Below are 18,840 nucleotides of genomic sequence, written 5' to 3'. Positions count from 1 at the left end.
TATTACGTGATAGACTCCCTGTGGTACATTATGTTGTTACCGTTGCATTTGTTATGATTACATTGTAGCCTAGATGTTCGATGGAAACCGTCATGTTCTTCTGTTTATATAATAAACTATACCCATTCCCAACAAAACGTGACAGGCAAGACAATCGCATATAAACTGCATAGTTGTCTCTGTCCAGACAAAAATATGCACCATTTGTTTGGTTGCCGTAGAGTCCAGCGGGCTGCAGGCGGTACGCATTGATTCAGTAAGTTACACCACGTGACGCATAATATTCACAGAACTGTATTGCAAGCTACGTAGGTCACTTTATGTGTAAGTTAAACTGACACCCTGTGACTTGTGTTCTCGATTATACCTGACTCTGCGGTTTTAACAGGATCCCTACAAGGTCGTACGCGGTCTTTCACCTTACCCTGTACTATTACGTGTATTATCTTACTATACATTGGCAACAGACGTGTGTAGATAAACTCCAAGATGATTAATCATTGAGCCGATAAGAGAAACTGGGTCTCGGATAAGTGCAGTGTTCCTAACGCCCTAAATCAAGACACGATCAAATTGACCCAGACAGCAAATTTGTAAATGAACTCAGTCATTGAACTGAACCATTGGCGCCCTATTGCTCCAGAAATTAAAAGCAAATTTCGCAAGACATTTTTGAGAGCAACTTAAGTGATTTAATCATCGTTGTAGTTACGTCGATAATATGTTAAGTTGCGTAACTTTGAAGTAACTGCAGCCACGAACGCAATAGGCACGTTACCCCGAGCGTATTGCATCGGGGCATTAAGAACATGTAGAAATACGTGGGAAACCTTGCTTCCACGTACCCGACAACAAAAATAAGCAATCACAGACACTAAGTTATTATTACAAGGTCAGAAACTGTATTTGGCAATTTTTAACAAGTGCATTACAAGTACAGCTAGAAGCATTTCAGTTTTGCCAAGTGCTCGATGAGTAGCATTAGTCACACCTACGTTTAACAGGAACTGCCACCAAACCTAAAAATACATCAGAAACTGCTAAAACATCAACAAAAGGAAGTAGTCCATTATAATGAGTACATACCTTTATCTTCGAAAATATAGAAACACAATGTATTCAAAAATCAAAAATTATACAGCCATGTTTACGAAGTATACACTTCCCTTGTGTCCAATAGGCTATGTACAAGTCCGTTAGTTTTGTTTTGACGGTATGCAAGTGACATATTTATATATATTTATATTTTTAGTTTTTTCTTTTTTCAAAAAAAAAAAATCATTAAAACAAAATCAGGGGTCCCTCTCCTTTTTTACTTTAACATCTCCTGCAAGGATGGTTGTTATTTCACCTTGCATGAAAGCCCATGGAACATTCGAGCCCACTAATGGACACTTCTCTCCGCTCGGACAATACACTTCGCCGGTAGCGCCTTGCTGTTTGATGCTCTCCCTGGAGCACGGGAAGCAGAACTTGTGCGAGGGCACAGACGGGCACTGGACGAAATGCGTGTCTTCTAGGCGCTCGTGGCACAGGGTGCAGCAGAGGGGTATGCTGTTGGGCACCGACGAGTCTGGAATGCTTTGGGGGTGCACTTGGTCTATGCCGGGCACGTGCGGCGTCCCTGCACTGGACACGTCCCTCTGGGCCAGTCTCCTTTGGCTCATGGAGGACGGCGAAAGGGGGCTGCTGCTGTTCCTGCGGGTGGTGGAGTGCACCTGGTTTGCGTCCTTGGGTGAGCTGTTTCCACCAGCGTTGTCAGCGGCTAAAATAAGCGCCGCCATAGGAGACTGTCCGTTCTGCGCAGCCTCCGGCGGGGTGGTGCGGGAATGAGGCGATATGGTGGAGGGCTGTGAAGCGAAGGTCGGCGGGGGTACCGGGGGCATCTTCAGGACCTCGGCAGGCGGTTGTGCCCACTGTCCCTCTCCGTTGTGCTTCACAGCCGTGCCTTCCCCTTCGGGCTCCGGAGAGGGCTTTCTCTTCATATTCCGGGGATGCTTTCCTCGGTCTGGTTTATACAGGAAGCAAAACAGCTTATTAATAAAAGACGAAGGACCACTTAAAGGTAACGTTTATGATGCATACTCAAGCTTTATAGAACACCACATAAGTGCATTTTGGAAATAGACAGGAAATAAGAATCGAAACTAAAATATGTGTGAAACAATGCAATACACCATGAGCTGGATCGCTATTATATGCGGAAATAGCCGTTAGCACGTCTGAAAAGGAGGGGGGTGACTCATAGTGCGTCTGTCTCATTCAGAAGGGTTTTGTTAGAAACGAAAGCCATGCTGTCACTTCTGGGAGTCTATCACTGAAATATTTACCTGGTTTTGAGGGGACGGCGCCCGTGTCGTAGCCCATTGCTCTCTGTTGGTCCTTTTTGAACCTGTTGTCGAAAGGGTGGAGCGGTAATAAGTCCCTTACGGTTTTGCCCTTATTCATCCAATCGTCCGGTCTGCTCTTGTGGCCCTCGATCTCCGGTGTCAGGCTGTCTGGTCTGTGCTTGTCCTTCACCTCCCTCTCATGCTCCGTGCTGGAGACAGAGGCCGGTCTCTTGCTGCCCAGTTCGTTAGGATTCGGAGCCGATAACGCAGAAGGGAGTCCCATTTGTCCGGGTCTGCCGTTGACAGCGTGTACAGAATGCATGTTCCCATTAACCAAAGGCACTAAATTTGGGGGCACCGTGCTTGTCCTGCGTGGGTTAGGGCTCTGCCGGTTCAGCTCCGGGGGATCGTCAGGTTTGGGGAATCCATTTGGAATAGGAATTCCATTAGCCTGCCTCCCAGACGGATATTCTGGACCAAGTCTTGGCGGCCGATCAGAGGTTAGGGGATAGCGGTCCAGGGGCTGTGGTGGTCGTGATCCGGGATCTCCCGTCGTATGGTTGATGGACTGAATCTCTTTCCCCGAGAGCTGAGGTTTACCCGGTCCCGGAGATCTACCTTCTTGGAAGCCATGTGCCCTTTTTAGCTGCCGCGTAGTCTCAATCACAAACTCAATTCGGTCTGCTCCTTCGTAGTTGACACATCCCCTGCAGACGGGCTCGGTAAAATCCCAGATCATAGCCCACGGCATGCGGGGCAAGTCACATAAATAACATGACTGCCTTCTTGAAGCAGCAACCGCCGCGGACGACATCGCTTCTCCAAAAAATATTAAAAAACCTTCCCCCAAATGCCCACTGATTCTGTGTTACTCTTACACAAGCAAAAAACCAATGTAACAAGTTCAGATATTTCAGCCTTCCTCTCCTGACTGCTAGCAACAACAATTAAGTAGTTAACAAACAGAACTTCATGGCAGTGTGTACTTTACTACGGCGCGCCTCTATCTATCTCTCTCACTACTACTCGGCGAGCTCAATGTGGAGCAGTGACGTCATCGCCGCACACTAAACTTGCGGTTCCAGCTCCGGTTCTATTTACTTGATTCTTCGACGGCCCCCCTCCAGCGCATGCTCACTCACACAGACTCTGCCCCCTTTTTATTAAATCAATTGAACTTGTGCCAGGAATGCAAGCTCGGACCAAGATTTAAAAAAAATACTCGTTTAACGGTTTGGGAACGTCCGGATGCGTTTATTATTTTATCGTGTCTTGTTATGTTGACGTTTAATGAATATTCTATTTATATTCCACCGTTTAATGGACGACGCGACGGAGAAGATTTAGTAAAATCTTGGATGTTCATCTGAGTACGTGCTTATTTACTTGCTAACTACTGGCAATTGGGACGGAAAATGTTTTCTTCCTGTCGCACTCAGAGGGATGAGAGTGGAGGTTTATGCATAGGGAAGAGCTACCCTCGGACTGCATGAATGTTATTTCAGTTAATTTTTTTGTGTGTAAGCGGAAATCTTACATCTTATGTGGAATTACATTCGGCTTGTTATTTCTGAATGTAGCCGGGAAAGTGGCTAATTTTTTGGCGTCACACTGTATACACGAATTTAAGTAGAAAATCATTTTAAAATAAGCAAAAATGAAAACTCCTGCCGATTCGATTTGTTCCTGGTCTCAAGGTGTTAATACCCTTTAATCGGCTAGTCTCAGCCTGCTGGTGGCGTCACCAACCTGCTCCAGCTCCCTGCTGCAACACGCATGCTCACAAAATACGTGACTGTAAGTAATTGGCACTCCGAACCCCATTTAGCAAATCCACATTCCAGTCAGAATGCCAGCGCTGCGTCACACCTTATACTTGCCCCCCAGCCAACCGTGCATTAAACAGCTCATGTTACCAAGGCAGATTCAGTCCTTTCAACCGTTTCGGGATATTTAAAGGAGAAGTGTCTTGTTGTGTTTCAGCACGTTTTTTAATCAATTGACACTTAAACCGAATCCATTCTGTTAAGGCAGAAGTTTAGCTTTGCGCTTATTCCCAAGTATACGTTTTGGGATGCATTATATTATCTGTAAGTTAGAGTTTATTTTATAAGCAAAACTACGCTCTTCGATAAACTATAGTGGCAACAAATAATGTAATTTGTCACTTGGTAGTTTTAACAGTTAGTCTAAGTAGCTGGCTAGGTATGTTTCGGACATTTTCGGTAAAAACCCCACCCCTGGTTACGTTGAAAAGCAAGTGGGCGGTTTTCCTCCATATACCGAAAATGTTTTCCGCATTTATTATACAGAAAAGCCAAATATTTAGAGCTATGGTTTCGGCCAGCCGAAGTACGTGGGGATTTCCAGATGGTCTTTTTTTAAAACGCCACATGCGTCCTCCAGATTACCGCAAATTCACTTAACGGCTGTCACCGCCGAAACCGTGTCACCATGCGACAGAATGCAAAATAATGCATAATTGAATGATTGTGAAAGTAAAATAGTCTAAGAAATAGTTCTGTTAGTTGATAGCTATGCGAATTGTGGACCTTAAAACGAAAAAAAAAACCTACGCATTATTTGCCTTTGATTTGGGATAGACGTAAAGATTTTGGTTATGAAAACATTAACGTTTAAACCCAGGATCCCGAAACAGTACAAATGCGCACTGCATGTCCGCATGTGTAAGAGCGCAGCAGAGCCGAGCGTGGTCACATTTCACAGCCGGCATCCGTCATATCGCCTCCATTCGAGCTGCTGCGGAGTTCAAAGCGCACTTTTGGGATGTTTACACGTGTGTAATTACAAATGGCGCACAGACAGAAGGAGCCTGTCAGCCCGACACGGGAAATATGCAGCCAGTGTACAGACAGCACAAACACCCTTCCTTTCTCTTCCCAACAGAGAGGGAAGTCTGATCGCATGGTTACTGTTTGAGCTCAGCACATTTCGGTAGTAGTCGTTTGGATACTTTGTACGTTAACCTTAATTGGGGCAGGAAAAAAAAACAATCCATAATTTGTTTGCGTTGGACTCGGTCCAAGCGGTTGCAGCTTAACGTACAGTTCCTCGGGTGAGGCAATGCGTCTGAAATCTGCAGACACAAAGCGGGATTTGTTTTTGCAAGCCCTCGTGACGACGTTTGAAAGAGGAAGTTAGATGTTTAGTCACGTACCCATTTCTTACCTCGCCCATCCCTAGAACAACAAACTAAAGCTGTTGGCTGGCGGCCATCTATTCAAGGGCATGTGCAGATCCAGAACCCGAATTTCATAAATAGATATTTGAAAACCTCATGCTCCGCCTCCCACTTCTCGGTGTCACTTTCTCTGATACTTTTGTGTTTTTCTCTGCTAACTTAAAGCTCCTTTTACAAGTGCATAAATGCAGTGGTTAATGAAAGTATACGAGTATGGGTACATTTTGTGCAGCGTTGTCTACAGGACTGCTCGTTTACAAGTTTATTAACGGACACAGGAAAGAAACTCTTAATTTGGAAGGTCACTGATGAAATAATCGTTTTAAAATTATCATTTTCACCGGTGGTAATCAGAATGTGAATGTATTTTTTTTGTTACAGTATTTGCTTTTTAAAAATCACTTAAATGTGATTATTGTTTTTAAAAGAAAACATATATGTTTATTATGTGCATGTGGTTAATCATGAGCTAAACGGTATCAGAATGGTATTGCGTGATTCCTGAGTTGTATTGCTGTGCCGATACGACGATAAAGAGTGAAATGGCCTTTCTCGGTTTGAAATGACTGAATCATTTGTCTGTCAGACTTTTGAGTAGTTAATAAGTGAAAGAGAAACCCTTGTTTTAAACGGGCAAATGAAAGACTAGCTGTGCGGTTCCTTCACCTCTAGCATTATGCTACCACATGCGTTCACACGTGTTCCACAGCTCAGCCTTTTGTGGCGGCAGGGTTCCCTTAGACCAGCCCCTGGGTACCGTGGGTGGGGACAGGGAGGCACCTTTGGAAGTGACTTTGGCGCCAGGGAAAGCAGAAGTTTATATGCCGCTTACTATTGCACCTTCGAGAATCGATTTTGGATTTTAAAAAAGCAGTCAGGCCTTGTAATATTGGTCAGTAATTCAAATTCCATCCAGTTCAATACAGTCGTTTAACTGTTTAGACAGAAATTAAATCTCAGGAAAGTACTGCAGGATGCAATTCTCACGTTTAATGCATCGCGTGTAGGCTCTGATCCTCTGCACTTCTCAATACATGTATATAGTTATATACTTTTTTGAATTAATACTATAATTAACGGCCCTGTCTCCATGATTAATAATGCTGCCTGTCACTGCTGCTGTAGCGCTTCCTTGATGAAGCCAAATTTAGCTAGCAAAATGTTAATAAACAACAACAGATATATTTTGATTTTTTTCTCTTTTTCCCCAAAGACATACTCCTCTATGCAAACGATTATGTGGGGATACATTTTTTTGTGCCACCAAGCAATTGAAAGAAAAAACTTTTTTCTAATGTTTTTTTTTTTTTTGCTGGTGGTCCAGAGGCCTGTATAATTAGTATAACACAGGGATTGCAAGCCGTATCCTAATTGAGAGACGTATATTTCTGGATCGAGGACCATGTGATATCTTGCTATTAAATCCCCGTTGAATAAAACTTAATACTAATAACAAATTAATGTCATTGTTGCAATGCCAAGTTTTATGATTTTATTAATGTTTTTTTATTTATCATTTTATAATTAATTATTTTTAAAAATACATTTACACAGGCGCCCTAGCGGTCCAGGTGGGTCATTGTGCATCCCAAACCTCTGCTGCTTCCTCAGATTGCTAATGCCCCTACATCCCCTCCAGCACTGCAGCCCTTAGACCCCGCCAGAGAAATGCATGCTCGCATTAGTTGCGCACTCGAAGGCAAATCGCATCTGTGCTGCCATCGTCCCTAACCCCCTGTCCCCGTCCGAGTCCGATACGCATTTTGCACGGACAGGAAGAAGCATCAGATATTTATATGGCAGGAGGATATCGAATTTTGGACGATGTGCCTAATGATGAAAGCTGCAAGTATCAAAAGGCTGCTTGCTGGGTCTAAAAGGAAAACGGCCACATTCCTCAAGCGATGTCGCAAGCGGGCTGCCGACGAACGCTTCCCCTTTCAGTGTCATGAGAGATGCTGGTCTGTTATTCCTCATCATCGACTGTATCTGCCACAGGAAGGCGTTACCATGGAGATCTCATTCTCGCCAGGATACCCCAAGTGACAAACCACATCCTGTTTATGGCGTTGATGCGATTTTGTAGACATCCCCCCCCGGCCTTATTTTACAACTCTGAGATCTGCACACAAATAAGGAAGTTCGATTTCTCAGACCACTCCCATTCAGTAAAAACAGTGAAATGATGCACGTATGATACAGTTTTTTTAAGTAACACATAGTGCATGCTTGCTAATATTATTTTAAGCACAGTGCACCAGCCCCCACTCCTGAGTGGTATCTAAACTAGACCGCAATGCCTGTTTTTCTGGCTCTCAATATTTCATAAGGCCTCCACATGAGCCAACACTGGGTAGTTAGTTTCTCTTTTTTTCCTTCCAGTTTACGTTGTCATCGCTCATAGTCCTTTAAAAGGAAACGGGAGAGCGAGAAGAACAGGCGGATTTCAAAGGGTCACATTGAAACGCCATGCAAGGGCGGCACATGTTTCAAAAGCAAGATCTCCAACCATGTGAGCTCCGCAGCTTCTGCTCTGAAAGGCCGCCTTATTTTGTTAGCTGGAAAAAATTCAGACAGCCCTTCCCTGAAAATAACTGTGTCCCTAAATGGCTTGTGCTGCACTGACAGCTCTCTGGCTCAGACTGCAACCACCACGGAGATTAAGAAGAGGAAAAAAAAAAGATAGCGAAATAACAGCGTGAAAAATTCTGGGTCGGCAAATTGGCGCAGGGGATTAGTATGCTAGAATGTGCGGGACACCCTAAATTCCGTTTTCGGCATTCCGCGGGGGCCGAGGACGGCCACGGCCTTCACGGAAAAACGCAGCCCCTGACAGCAATTATAAAATGGAAGACGGATTTGAAAAAAGAAAAAAAAAAAGGGGAAGAATCTTTTGGGGGGGGGGCGGGGGGGAGGTCGCGACTGGCCGGCCAGCATCTGGAAGCAGGAGAGGTGATGTCATTGGGGCAGGGTTAGGAGGCTAGAGAAAAACAAGTCCCCCCCCCCCCATTTTTTTTTTCTTCCCTAATCCTCTTTGCAGCCCTGGGGTGTTGGAGTGAGGGGGTGGAGAAATGAGGGAGGTGGCAGGCAGCCAAGGCACAGGGGCTGATGGGAAACGGCAGAGAGTGCCAAGTGAGCCTCGCCGCCAACATTAGACGCTCACATCTTTGTTCTCTGAAACCTGGTGTGCAGCCAAAGGCCGCATTTCAACCCTGCAGTATGATTACTCTGGATGGAGGCCAGCTCCCTCGGTCTCTCTCTCTCTCACACACACACGCACACCCTCCCCCTCCCTCCCTGAGCTCCCCCCACCCCTTTCTGTCTCCCAGCCTTCAAAGGCCCTCTGCCAAACATGCAGGGGTTGCCATGGCAGCAGAAACTGGAACAGGAAAAAAAAAAAAAACAGTAACGAGTTAGGCTTGGGTCCAGATGTGCCACATGTGTGAGGATTAACGATCCACTTCGCACACAGCTGCCCGTCAAGGGAGACAATCAGCACCGAACTGAAAAAAAAAAATCAGTTTTGCACAAATTATGAAGAAAAAACACACACCCAGAATATCCCTTCTGTGACAATGTTAAATAAGGCCAAGAGCCATTTGCAAATTATGTGGTTTAGCCAAAGCTGCTGGGACAGTTTCAATATTGATCAGGCAGCAGAGACACCCTCCCCCACACAAACACACCCCATTAATAAAGGCAAAATGGGGACATGGATTTTAGTGCTTTGTTGTTCAGGGTTTGCTGTGCGCACGTCTCGACAGTCTGAAAGCGCAGCAAAAGCCAGACCATCTGAGGCCCTGGTTGCCAAGGGGAATGACGGCACAGCCGGACACTTCAGGAGCTGGAACAACAGAACCGAGGACATGAAGTCCAGAAAGCAGCGCTTCACGTCACAAATTATATGTGAAGCCACATTCGCGTACAAAAGGCCACCGCAAAAGGGGATAAACCAGGCGCGGAAACCCTGATGTTTACAGCACTATTGGGAAAAATATTAAAAATAGTTTCCCCCGGATGATATATACTTTATGTAACCGGCTTAAGCTTTGTCTCCATGCAAGGTGAGGGTTAATGTTCTGTCTGAGATCTCTCTTAATGCCACAGGTCACTGCTTACTTCCCCTAAGCTGCCAGTTACCTAGCAGTGACATCTTCTGCTCAGAAGTGGGACCGGGTCAGGGGTGGGGACAGAGGGGACGTCACCGCGTTCCGTTTATACAGTCCCCCGGGGGGGGCCTTCGCTCTGAGATGGGAGAGCTGATGTGTCACCTCCGTGTGTGCTGATGCTGGTGGCCCCGTTAGGTGGGGGACGTGGGCCCCGCCTGCTGTCGTGCAGCTGTCACCGGACACCGTGTCCCCAAGTCGATGTCACGCTCAGGTGAGAAAAACAGCACCGGATGTGGTGACACAGCAGCCCTGTTAATTATCACCCTGAAAGTGACTTTTGAGTCTTGGTCCTTCGTCCTTCAGAAACCCCCCCCCCCCCCACTGCAGTTTCCGCTGCACTTACTGCTAACAACCGTCGCTTCTGTCACCACGCCGACGGATTAATCAACAGCCGGCTATTGCCTTTCTGCTCCCGTGTCTGTGAGCGGAGCTGGCTGGGTGGGCAGAGGAAGCAGCTGTTCCGAAATGGGGGGGGGGGGGGGGAATCACTGCGATACGTGTCTGTGGTTCATCATCCAGTCGCACTGCACATCCATCTTCCACTCGGCAATTCTTAACCATCTTGGGATTTTCCGTTTCTCTTCCCAGCCCTGGCCAGCAACGGAGATTTCCTTTCCCAGATGCCGGCAGCTTCCGCACATGACACCACATGGAAAAGCACTCCTCGCAAACTCCATGCTGCCGTGGCATTTCCTGTGGGTTTCTTCCGTATCCCGATACTCCCTTTACTGATTTTCCCCACCCTCCCCCATCAAATCAGATTGCAGTGTTTACGTGCCAGAAGGTTTCTGATGATGTAAGCTCATTTGCATAAAGTATGATAAAACTTTGCGCGTCTCAGTGACATTTTTTTCTACGATATCACACAGAATGGATCACGAGAGAGAGAGCATCAATGGATTCAGCTCCACACTCACTCTACTCAGACTTCCAATGCATTTCAACATGGGCCTGAATCCAGGGGGCTGCAGGAAAAGCCTCATCCTTGCTGCTCCAGCACGAGTGACAGGTGTGCAGAGCGGCCTGCAGCGTCCTCTTGTATTAGAGGCAAACCCACTGACCCCCTTTAGCAACAATGCTACATATTTTGGACAAATTCCTGAAGCCCATCTGAGCATCTGTTTATCGCCCCCCCCCCCCCCCCCATTTCAGCAGGCCTCTCACTACGATAACCTCACAGTGCTGCCGTCACGATTAAACTATTCGTTTGAATTATAATTGGGACCAGATGTGAAAGAAAGACTTTACAGAGCTGAAAAAAATGAATGAAAACAACTTCCTGAGCAGAATGTTCTCACGCTTTCCACGGCCTGCATTCTCGTGCAGGGATCCTCCCACTGATTTCTTAGAATCGCGCAAACTGGAAGTCAGGCCCAGTGACTTTCACGCTCTCACGTCTGGCACTTCATGGGTCCCTTCGTCAGCTTTAACGAACTTGTGTGCCGCAGTGTCAACACTCGAGCGGGGTTCCTGCACAGGCCTGCTGTGTGCTGTATTCTCTTATCGCTTGAAATCCCATGGTCACACCCTATTAGGTGCGAAACCTGTTTCACCTGCATGGCATTCAAGCCTGTGTGTGCCCAGAAAAAGCCGAATGTGTATTTCACTATCTGCTTCTGTACAGAGGGATCGGGCTCAGGAGCCATCCAGTTCTGATCCACAATGGACTTTATCCCCCTGAGACCCGGTCCATTCATTTATGTCCATTGTAGTGGACATTTTGTTTTTGCATCTTTTCACTGATGTAAGGAAACATATTTATTCCTGTTGTACACTAAAGAGGACATGCTGTCAAATTAAAAATAAAAATAAATTAGAAAAAATCTAAATTGTAAGATGTCTTATTTCCTCCAAAGACAAATATCCTAAAACTCAAGGACACTTTTTTCCTTGGGTCTCAGTAGGATATTTTGCATCAGGCACTGTGCCGGTCACCCAAAAAAAGAGAAGGACCCCAGCTTAAATACCTAGTCTGTATTCAATGGAATCAACGATAGGAGATCAACCAGTAGTCCTTAGATGGAATCACCCCTCATGCTTCAGCCAGAGTGTATGAGCAAATCGCAGTGCATATTTTGCACCCTGGCTGGAATGAAGGGTCATTTAAGGTCCCCGGTGGGTGGACCTTGCTCAGCTCTCGATGCCATACAGACACACTTCATCACAAATTGGCTGTCAAGGAGCACAATTTGACTTTGCCGTTCAATCACTCAAATCCTGTTGACACATTTTAAACCCCTTGCATCTTAAAAGTCAGTCAAAGGATTGTTTAAATTATTCCGGGTTTCTCCATGGGGCTTATGAAGGTTGACCAAAGGTTGACACCCAACCCCCACAAGCCGGCCCATCCACCTAACTCCCAAGCTCCAGATTCCTCCATGCCTGTCTAATCAGGTGGAGCGCACACACGGCTATGTGAAAACATCTGGCATTTTCACGTGTTCCTTTTTGCCTGGTCATGCTAATCTTGACATAGACCATATTTCGTCATTAATATTGCAGTTAGCACTGTTCCTGTTGAGGTTGGTGCTTTTCTTGTGCTGGTTTTGTTTTCTTTTTGCGCACCCTTCATATAGACCCTGTCATATTGCTCAAGCCCCCCCCCCCCTTAACTCAGCATGGAAGCACCAAGGACGTCAACGTACTTGGCAGACAGTTAATTCGCAGTGATGTGTGTCCAGGCAGGGTGGAGCCATGACTCAGCAAGGCAAACAAACCAAGCCAAGCGTGTTTTGCATGAGTGACTCAGGTTTTGTAATCAGGGCCAATTGCAGAAATGCGTGGTGCCTAAGCATGTGATCCCTGCATGCTCCGACAAAGTCTATCCTCCAAGGAAAATACACAGTGGCTAACCTGCTCCCCGGTGTGAAGGTGTGTGAAGATAACTGTAAGGGAGTTCTGCATGCAGGGAGTTGTTGTTGGCACAGAGAGAGCGGGAAACACGTCCTAGCCAATGGCTTCCACCTCGTTTTGAAAACAGATGAACCTTGTTCTGCACAAACTGCTTTGAAGGGCCCCTGAACAAGGAACCCGTTCTTGAGATCCGTTGATGGGCATCCGCGACTGGGACCGGTAGGAAAAACAACAAACGTGCTCTCACGCCGGCGTCCGGGCGACCGCATCATCTTCGGCACGGCCTTGCCGCCATGGACGCAGGGTTGAGGAAGGACACGAGCACATTATCCGTGATGTTGGCACGTGCTACGTGTTATAATGGGGCCTAGCGGTTCCCATCCGACCGGCTAATGGGCCACGTTTCGTCTTGTAAGCAACTTTCTGCTGAACCAAAAGGGTCCGGATTGGCGGCTAATGATTCCCCGAAAGGCGGGGAGGGGGATATACAGAGAGGCTGGCCAACAACTTTGTGGTAATGCTGCGTCTCCCTAAGTCTGATTTGAGTCTGAGGAATGAGGGGCAGCTCCTGTTGTGCCAAGAGACGCACCAAGGAAGTCGAGCATGGCGCCCAGGCTGGTCCTCATTCAGGTCATTAGGGCTCAGAAGAACCAGCCCCCCCCCCCACCCCAGTCCTGTCATTCCACCCCCGCTGAGCCATACAGGCTCTGGAAGCCGCTCTAATGATGTTTCCCATCCCTCTGTGAGACTCGCAGCTCCTGGAGTCGAACGTCACCCCGCTCCAAGCGACCGTGCCGACGGTAGCCGGGCTGTTTGGTTTCCTCGCATTTTAGGTTTGAATCTGAGGAGGCTGGAGGGGGAAGGGTGGGGGGCCCCCCAGTGTGGAGAGCTACGCGTCTGTTTTAACGCTGACTGGGCAGTTTTACAGGTGGTGGTGTGAGCCAGACTATAACAGAATTTACTGGGAAATGTAAGGCGCTGTGTGTGTCTCTGTGCCACGCGGGTGTGCCCATACACCGGGGACAGAGCTCTGTGGAAAAGTACCACTGGAGAGAAGGCATTTATGCAGAGCAGGGTTAGGTAGATTACAGACAGCGTCTCCCAAATGAGGCGTGGCTGCAGCCCGCTACGTGGGTCTCTCTCTCTCGCTCCCACGCCCCCCCCCCCCACCGTGCTCTCCCAATGCGCTTCACTGTTTTTCCTTCAGGCCAAGCACTGCGTGTTTTTTTTGTTTTCGCTTGCCGTGTCTGTGGAGCAGACGCTGGCGCGTGAGTCAGCAGGGCTATCTGGCCGTCTGGCCCTGGGAAGGATACAGGCCGCAGGCAAACTGCAGCCTTTTTCATTCTGACGACGGCTCTGTGAAAAGGAAAAGAAAAAAAAAGAGAGAAACAAACAGAACTAACAGGCTGCTAGTTTCAGAGGCCTGGATTAAAAGAAGATATATGCTGTCGGTGCCGGGTGACCTTGAGTGGGCCCGTTGGTGACAGAGTGATGCAACGAAGAGGTTGAGGTTTGGCCTGATGTAGATCTGCTCCTTGTTTTTCGTCTAGTGAGAGAGTGCCTCTCTGCCATGACTGTGCCATTCGGGGGATGGGGTGGGGGGTTTGAGATTAGCAAACCCACAGCTTCTCTGCTGACCCCCCCCCCCCCCTCACTGTGCGTCAAATGTCAGCTGGATGCTAATTGCAACATGTCTTGCAGTCTGCAGGAGTCTCCAGCACTGATCTTTTATGTAATGGACCTGTCCTCTGTCACCCAACTGTGACGATTGAGGGGGGAGGGGGGGGGGTGACTAAAGGCTGTGGCACCCCATTCCTGGTCTGTTATGTGCTGCACCTGTACTGTGTTAATCTGGCCAGGAAGGACTCTGCAGCAAATAAACATGGGCTGACTGGTTGGACAGGAAAGCCAGCGGGGGGAGGAGCTGTGTTCATTTGGGGTGGGGGGGGTGTCATGCATGGGTGTGACGCTGTCTGCTTCCAGCGATGATGAAAGCCTCTGCTCACTCAGCAAGCCCATCAGCAATGTTGGCTCCCCGGGAGCACAGCTGACTGGCCGGTGGGGGGGTCCGGCTAGGAGAGGGGTGGGGGTGCAGTGGAGGCGCACCTCCATATGCGCTACTCATCTTTGAAAGAGAGTAAGAGCTACTATAAGTAGTAAAAATCTATGTAAAAAAAAAGCCAGACTACAGACTAGCGGTGATGTTAGAAATGGCGTCCGGCCCACAGGTAAACCCAAATGTGCCAGTCGCTCTGTCTGCACAAGCACACTTCATTTGCACCATGTGGGGAAGGTGATGTCATGTGACGGGCTGAGGGGTGTGCGGCATTCGATTCGCCAGCCTGAAGATACCCACGGGGGACGAGGGGGTGCGGCACTCGACTCGCCAGCCTGAAGATACCCACGGGGGAGGAGGGGGTGCGGCACTCGACTCGCCAGCCTGAAGATACCCACGGGGGACGAGGGGGTGCGGCACTCGACTCGCCAGCCTGAAGATACCCACGGGGGACGAGGGGGTGCGGCACTCGACTCGCCAGCCTGAAGATACCCACGGGGGACGAGGGGGTGCGGCACTCGATTCGCCAGCCTGAAGATACTCACGGGGGACGAGTGGGTGCGGCATTCGACTCGCCAGCCTGAAGATACCCACGGGGGACGAGGGGGTGCGGCACTCGATTCGCCAGCCTGAAGATACTCACGGGGGACGAGTGGGTGCGGCATTCGACTCGCCAGCCTGAAGATACCCACGGGGGACCAGGGGGTGCGGCACTCGACTCGCCAGCCTGAAGATACCCACGGGGGGGAAGGGGGTGCCGGCTCAGCTGCCCGCTCCCTTTGTGCCTCTCTGCTTTCTCTGCTTCAGCGTGCTTCTAAGAATCCCTTTGTTGTTCATCCATCCCAGAATCCCCCTGGCCTCTGGCTGGGGAGGGCGGGGGGGTGAGGCGTTGGTGTACAACAATGTGGATTCTCATTTCAGGCTGTCACGTCCTGGAACCTGAAGCCTCGCTTGGCCCTGGCATCCAGGCAACCGGATCTTGTGAGACAGGCTGATGGGAGGCTTCACAGCGGATTGGGTGACAGCAGTGAGGAGCAGGGGGCTGAGTCTGCCTCACCTTACAGACCATCCAGCACAGAGACCATGACGGAGGGGGGGGTCACTAGGGCTGTCAGCGGTGGGGCAGTAACACCTTCCAAGCTCACCCAGGGATATATATATACACCCGCAGACATGTGGGGGGGGCACCCTTCTGTGTTTTCAGAAATACCCCCCCACCCCCCATCTCAAGGTGATAAATATAATATCCTTGTTTGTTTTCTAACATAGGGGCTCCTGTTTACACTGTCTGTACCAGAGTGGTTTCTGAAAAACCTAAAAAAAAACGGTGGTGGTGGGTGGGCGTTCTCTGCGGGGGTCAAAGGGCATCATGAGGCAGCACCGCGGTGTGTATCGGGGAACAGGAACAGCTGGGTCTCGTCGGCTGAGCCGTGTCGTCTTACCGGGCCGGGTCAGGCGAGGAGGGAAGCCGGAAAATCAAGTCTGGGCTCAGTGTGAGCAAGACAGACACACAAAGGCCCCCGTCAGGCATGAACACCCCCCCCACCCCTTGGGCGGACATCGACTTGTTCCCTGGACATGCGTCAGAATGCTGGCTTTCGCCGAGATGACCGGCCGGAATGTGTCAGCCGGGCCGTACCTATTCATGCCTGTGGGTCATGCCTGTGGGTCCTGCCTGCACATCTGCCATCACTTATAGTCATGCCACCCACCATCTGAGCCTCCGCCCCCCCCCCCCTCACACACACACACGCCGCAAAATGACGGTAAACCCGGCCCACTGGAGTCCCACAAGGCACCGGCACCGCATCCCCCTCCCCCTGGGCCTCTTCCCTCCCAGTCCCTCTGCCGGCTTGGGTCCGGGCGGCTGAGAAAGCAAGGCTCGGGCCGCCGGCAGACCGGCCCCCCCTCTCCGAGGGCCCCTGCCTCCTGGCTCGGTGCGGATACAGCCTCAGGCGAGGCTGACTCACGGCTTTCAGTTTGTCTATAGAGGCGGCACACCTGGGCGCTGTATAAATCCGGCTGAAAAGGAGGCTTCACTCAGCTGACAGACCATAGTGAAACCAGCAGCTTCACTCAGGCCGCTGCCTTTTCATCATCCCCTGAAAGCGGCCGTCTTTACACGCCCATCTTTTATCTCCAACCCTGGCTTTCCGTCCAGATGGGGTGGGGAGGGGGGGGGGGGTGAGGTGGTCCTCTCCACCTGTCCAAGGTGGAAATCTCCATGTCTTATACTTAGGGTAATGGGCTTATGCAAATCCTCGTTCTTCTAAGCCAAAAAAAAAAAACATTCAGCTCCACCCTTCCCAAAACCCACTACCTATTTTGGGCTTTCTAGAAATAATTTGTTTTTTAATCTTTTCACCTCACCCCCCCCCTCCCCTTCCCCTCACATCCATTAAAGCAGCCTCTCATTTGACTTTCCTTGAGTTATCAGCTTTTTTTTCTTTCTTAACTGCCAAGGAGAGAAATATGAAAATACCCCAATATGCCAGACAAACCAAAAAGGCAAAAAAAAAAAAGTCATCACAATTTAAAAGGAGGCAAAGTGTTTAATTAGCCGCTCGCAGCTGCAGGGCCTCCTCTCTGACATTTTCCTGCTCCCGACTGTCAGTTTCAGTTAGTTCTCCAGGGTTTGTCATGACGACACATGCCAGCCTTCAGCCCTCATTGTCCCCTCCCCCTTCCTCATCCAGTTGGGGGTGTAGGGGTATATATATTGGTCTAACAACTAAGCTCAGTCCCCACCCTCTCTGTAATGGTACGCTCCCGGCCGGCCACGGCTCGAACCCCGAGCCGCGACGTCTTGCGTCATTAGCGACGCTCGACCGGCCGGTCCAGCCTCACGGCGGTGAAACTGGGGGCCGACACCAATGTGCAGCTGCTCCGTTCAGCGGCGCGAAAACAACGCGCTTAGCTCAGCCTTGGGCGGCCTGAGTCAGGGACCGTGGTATCGCTGCTAAAGGGCATCGTTTGTTTACTTCCAACTGGCCAGTATCGGAGTTCTGCTAAAAAAAGGAAACACCCCCCCCCCCCGCCCCCAGCTGGCCATGAATCCATGTGCAACCCTGGATGGGTTCGGTGGGCCGTGCCAAGAAGCAATGTGATGTACCCCCCCCTCTCCGCATTCGCCTGACGCTGTACACCCTCCCCCGCTGAAGGTCACATGGCGAGATAAAGAGACACCTAGCGGAACAGTCTACCCACGCAGCACTGACTGCTCGAGGCGGGGGGGGGGGAGGCCCCTCCCTGAGAGCATGCTCTGAGAAAGCAGAGTGCCGTGCCATGACAACATGGCTGACCCTCCCATCTATTGGGAAGGTGCTGCTTTGCCCTCAGGCTGTTTCCATCCAGTCTACTGAGCAGAGCGTTAAGATCATTTTACAGACCAGACACACACAGACGCTGGAGTGACTTCTTACTCACGGAAATCCCCTCACTGACCTGCTGGCATGGCAGTCTAAAGGAAGATGGTTCCAGCCACACGCACAGGGCTTCCTGCTCAGCAGGGGCGGGCCCAAAGGTGGGGGCATTTTTTCATACCTTCATGGCCCTTCTGAATCCCAGCTTTGGACCCAGTACTCCCCACAGTGGCCACCCTGCGGCGTCAAACCTGCAGAGGCGGGAAACGTGGCCTGTTTTTTCTCTCCACGTGGCAGCGCGAGCTCAGTCAGGGTGCCGGGCACTTTCGCTTTCTGTTTCCTCACAGGGCCCCGCGAGGCTGAGCGGCGCCCCCCGGAGGCGTCTGAGGGCGCAGGCGCATGCATCGAGGCTGCACCTGGTAAGTCAACTCGCCTGCGACGGCTTCCAGAACCTCGTTTTCCAGCCTAATGATAAAGCGCCGCTCACACGCCCACCGGACGGCTGCAAGCCGCTGCTTTTTCATTTGCTTCTTTAGTGACTCTGGTGTGGATGCTTTGCCCTCTACATAAAACGGGCTGTTTATCAGCAAAAATAAATGACAAGAAGAAAATAATAGCAAGTGGGATAGTCAGACATACGTCCGTCTATTAAATGTACACAAATATATAGGCCCATATATATTTAAGATACATTTATTGCATAAATATGTGTTGGCATAAACAGATAAAAAATAGTTTAATTAACCAATAGCATAGCATTTATATGTGATTTCGTGCCAGCAGGTGACAGATCTCACCAAAGCAGGCCTGACTGACGGCGGTAGATTGGGTTAAGCTCGCTGGCTGTATATTGGAGGCTACACCAGTC

General features: G+C 49.5%; 1 protein-coding gene and 1 long non-coding RNA gene across 2 annotated transcripts; one reads left to right on the top strand and one right to left on the bottom strand.

Annotated features, from left to right (window-relative positions):
- Positions 1-879: 879 nt before the first annotated feature.
- On the bottom strand, positions 880-3,398 carry LOC111835738 (interferon regulatory factor 2-binding protein 2-A-like). The gene is made up of 2 exons (XM_023796346.2): positions 2,331-3,398; positions 880-2,008 (listed from the first exon to the last, which is right to left on the bottom strand). The coding sequence occupies exons 1-2, from the start codon at positions 3,142-3,144 to the stop codon at positions 1,293-1,295; spliced, it is 1,530 nt and encodes a 509-aa protein (XP_023652114.1). The 5' UTR covers positions 3,145-3,398; the 3' UTR covers positions 880-1,292.
- A 111-nt stretch (positions 3,399-3,509) lies between these two features.
- On the top strand, positions 3,510-11,498 carry LOC111835739 (uncharacterized). Its single transcript, XR_002836279.2, has 3 exons — positions 3,510-3,700; positions 10,290-10,396; positions 10,571-11,498. It is a non-coding gene; the product is annotated as an uncharacterized lncRNA (long non-coding RNA).
- Positions 11,499-18,840: the final 7,342 nt, after the last annotated feature.

Source organism: Paramormyrops kingsleyae, chromosome 3 (assembly GCF_048594095.1).
Source record: "Paramormyrops kingsleyae isolate MSU_618 chromosome 3, PKINGS_0.4, whole genome shotgun sequence".
In the NCBI taxonomy this organism is placed as follows: Eukaryota; Metazoa; Chordata; class Actinopteri; order Osteoglossiformes; family Mormyridae; genus Paramormyrops; species Paramormyrops kingsleyae.
This window is presented reverse-complemented; position numbering and strand designations above follow the sequence as displayed.

What these genes read in the sequence shown, in the direction of transcription:
- LOC111835738 (XM_023796346.2), bottom strand. Translation starts at nt 3,144, where the DNA reads ATGTCGTCCGCGGCGGTTGCTGCTTCAAGAAGGCAGTCATGTTATTTA. An exon ending in CGCCGTCCCCTCAAAACCAG is followed by an intron (nt 2,009 to 2,330) that starts GTAAATATTTCA and finishes TGTATAAACCAG; the next exon opens with ACCGAGGAAAGCATCCCCGG.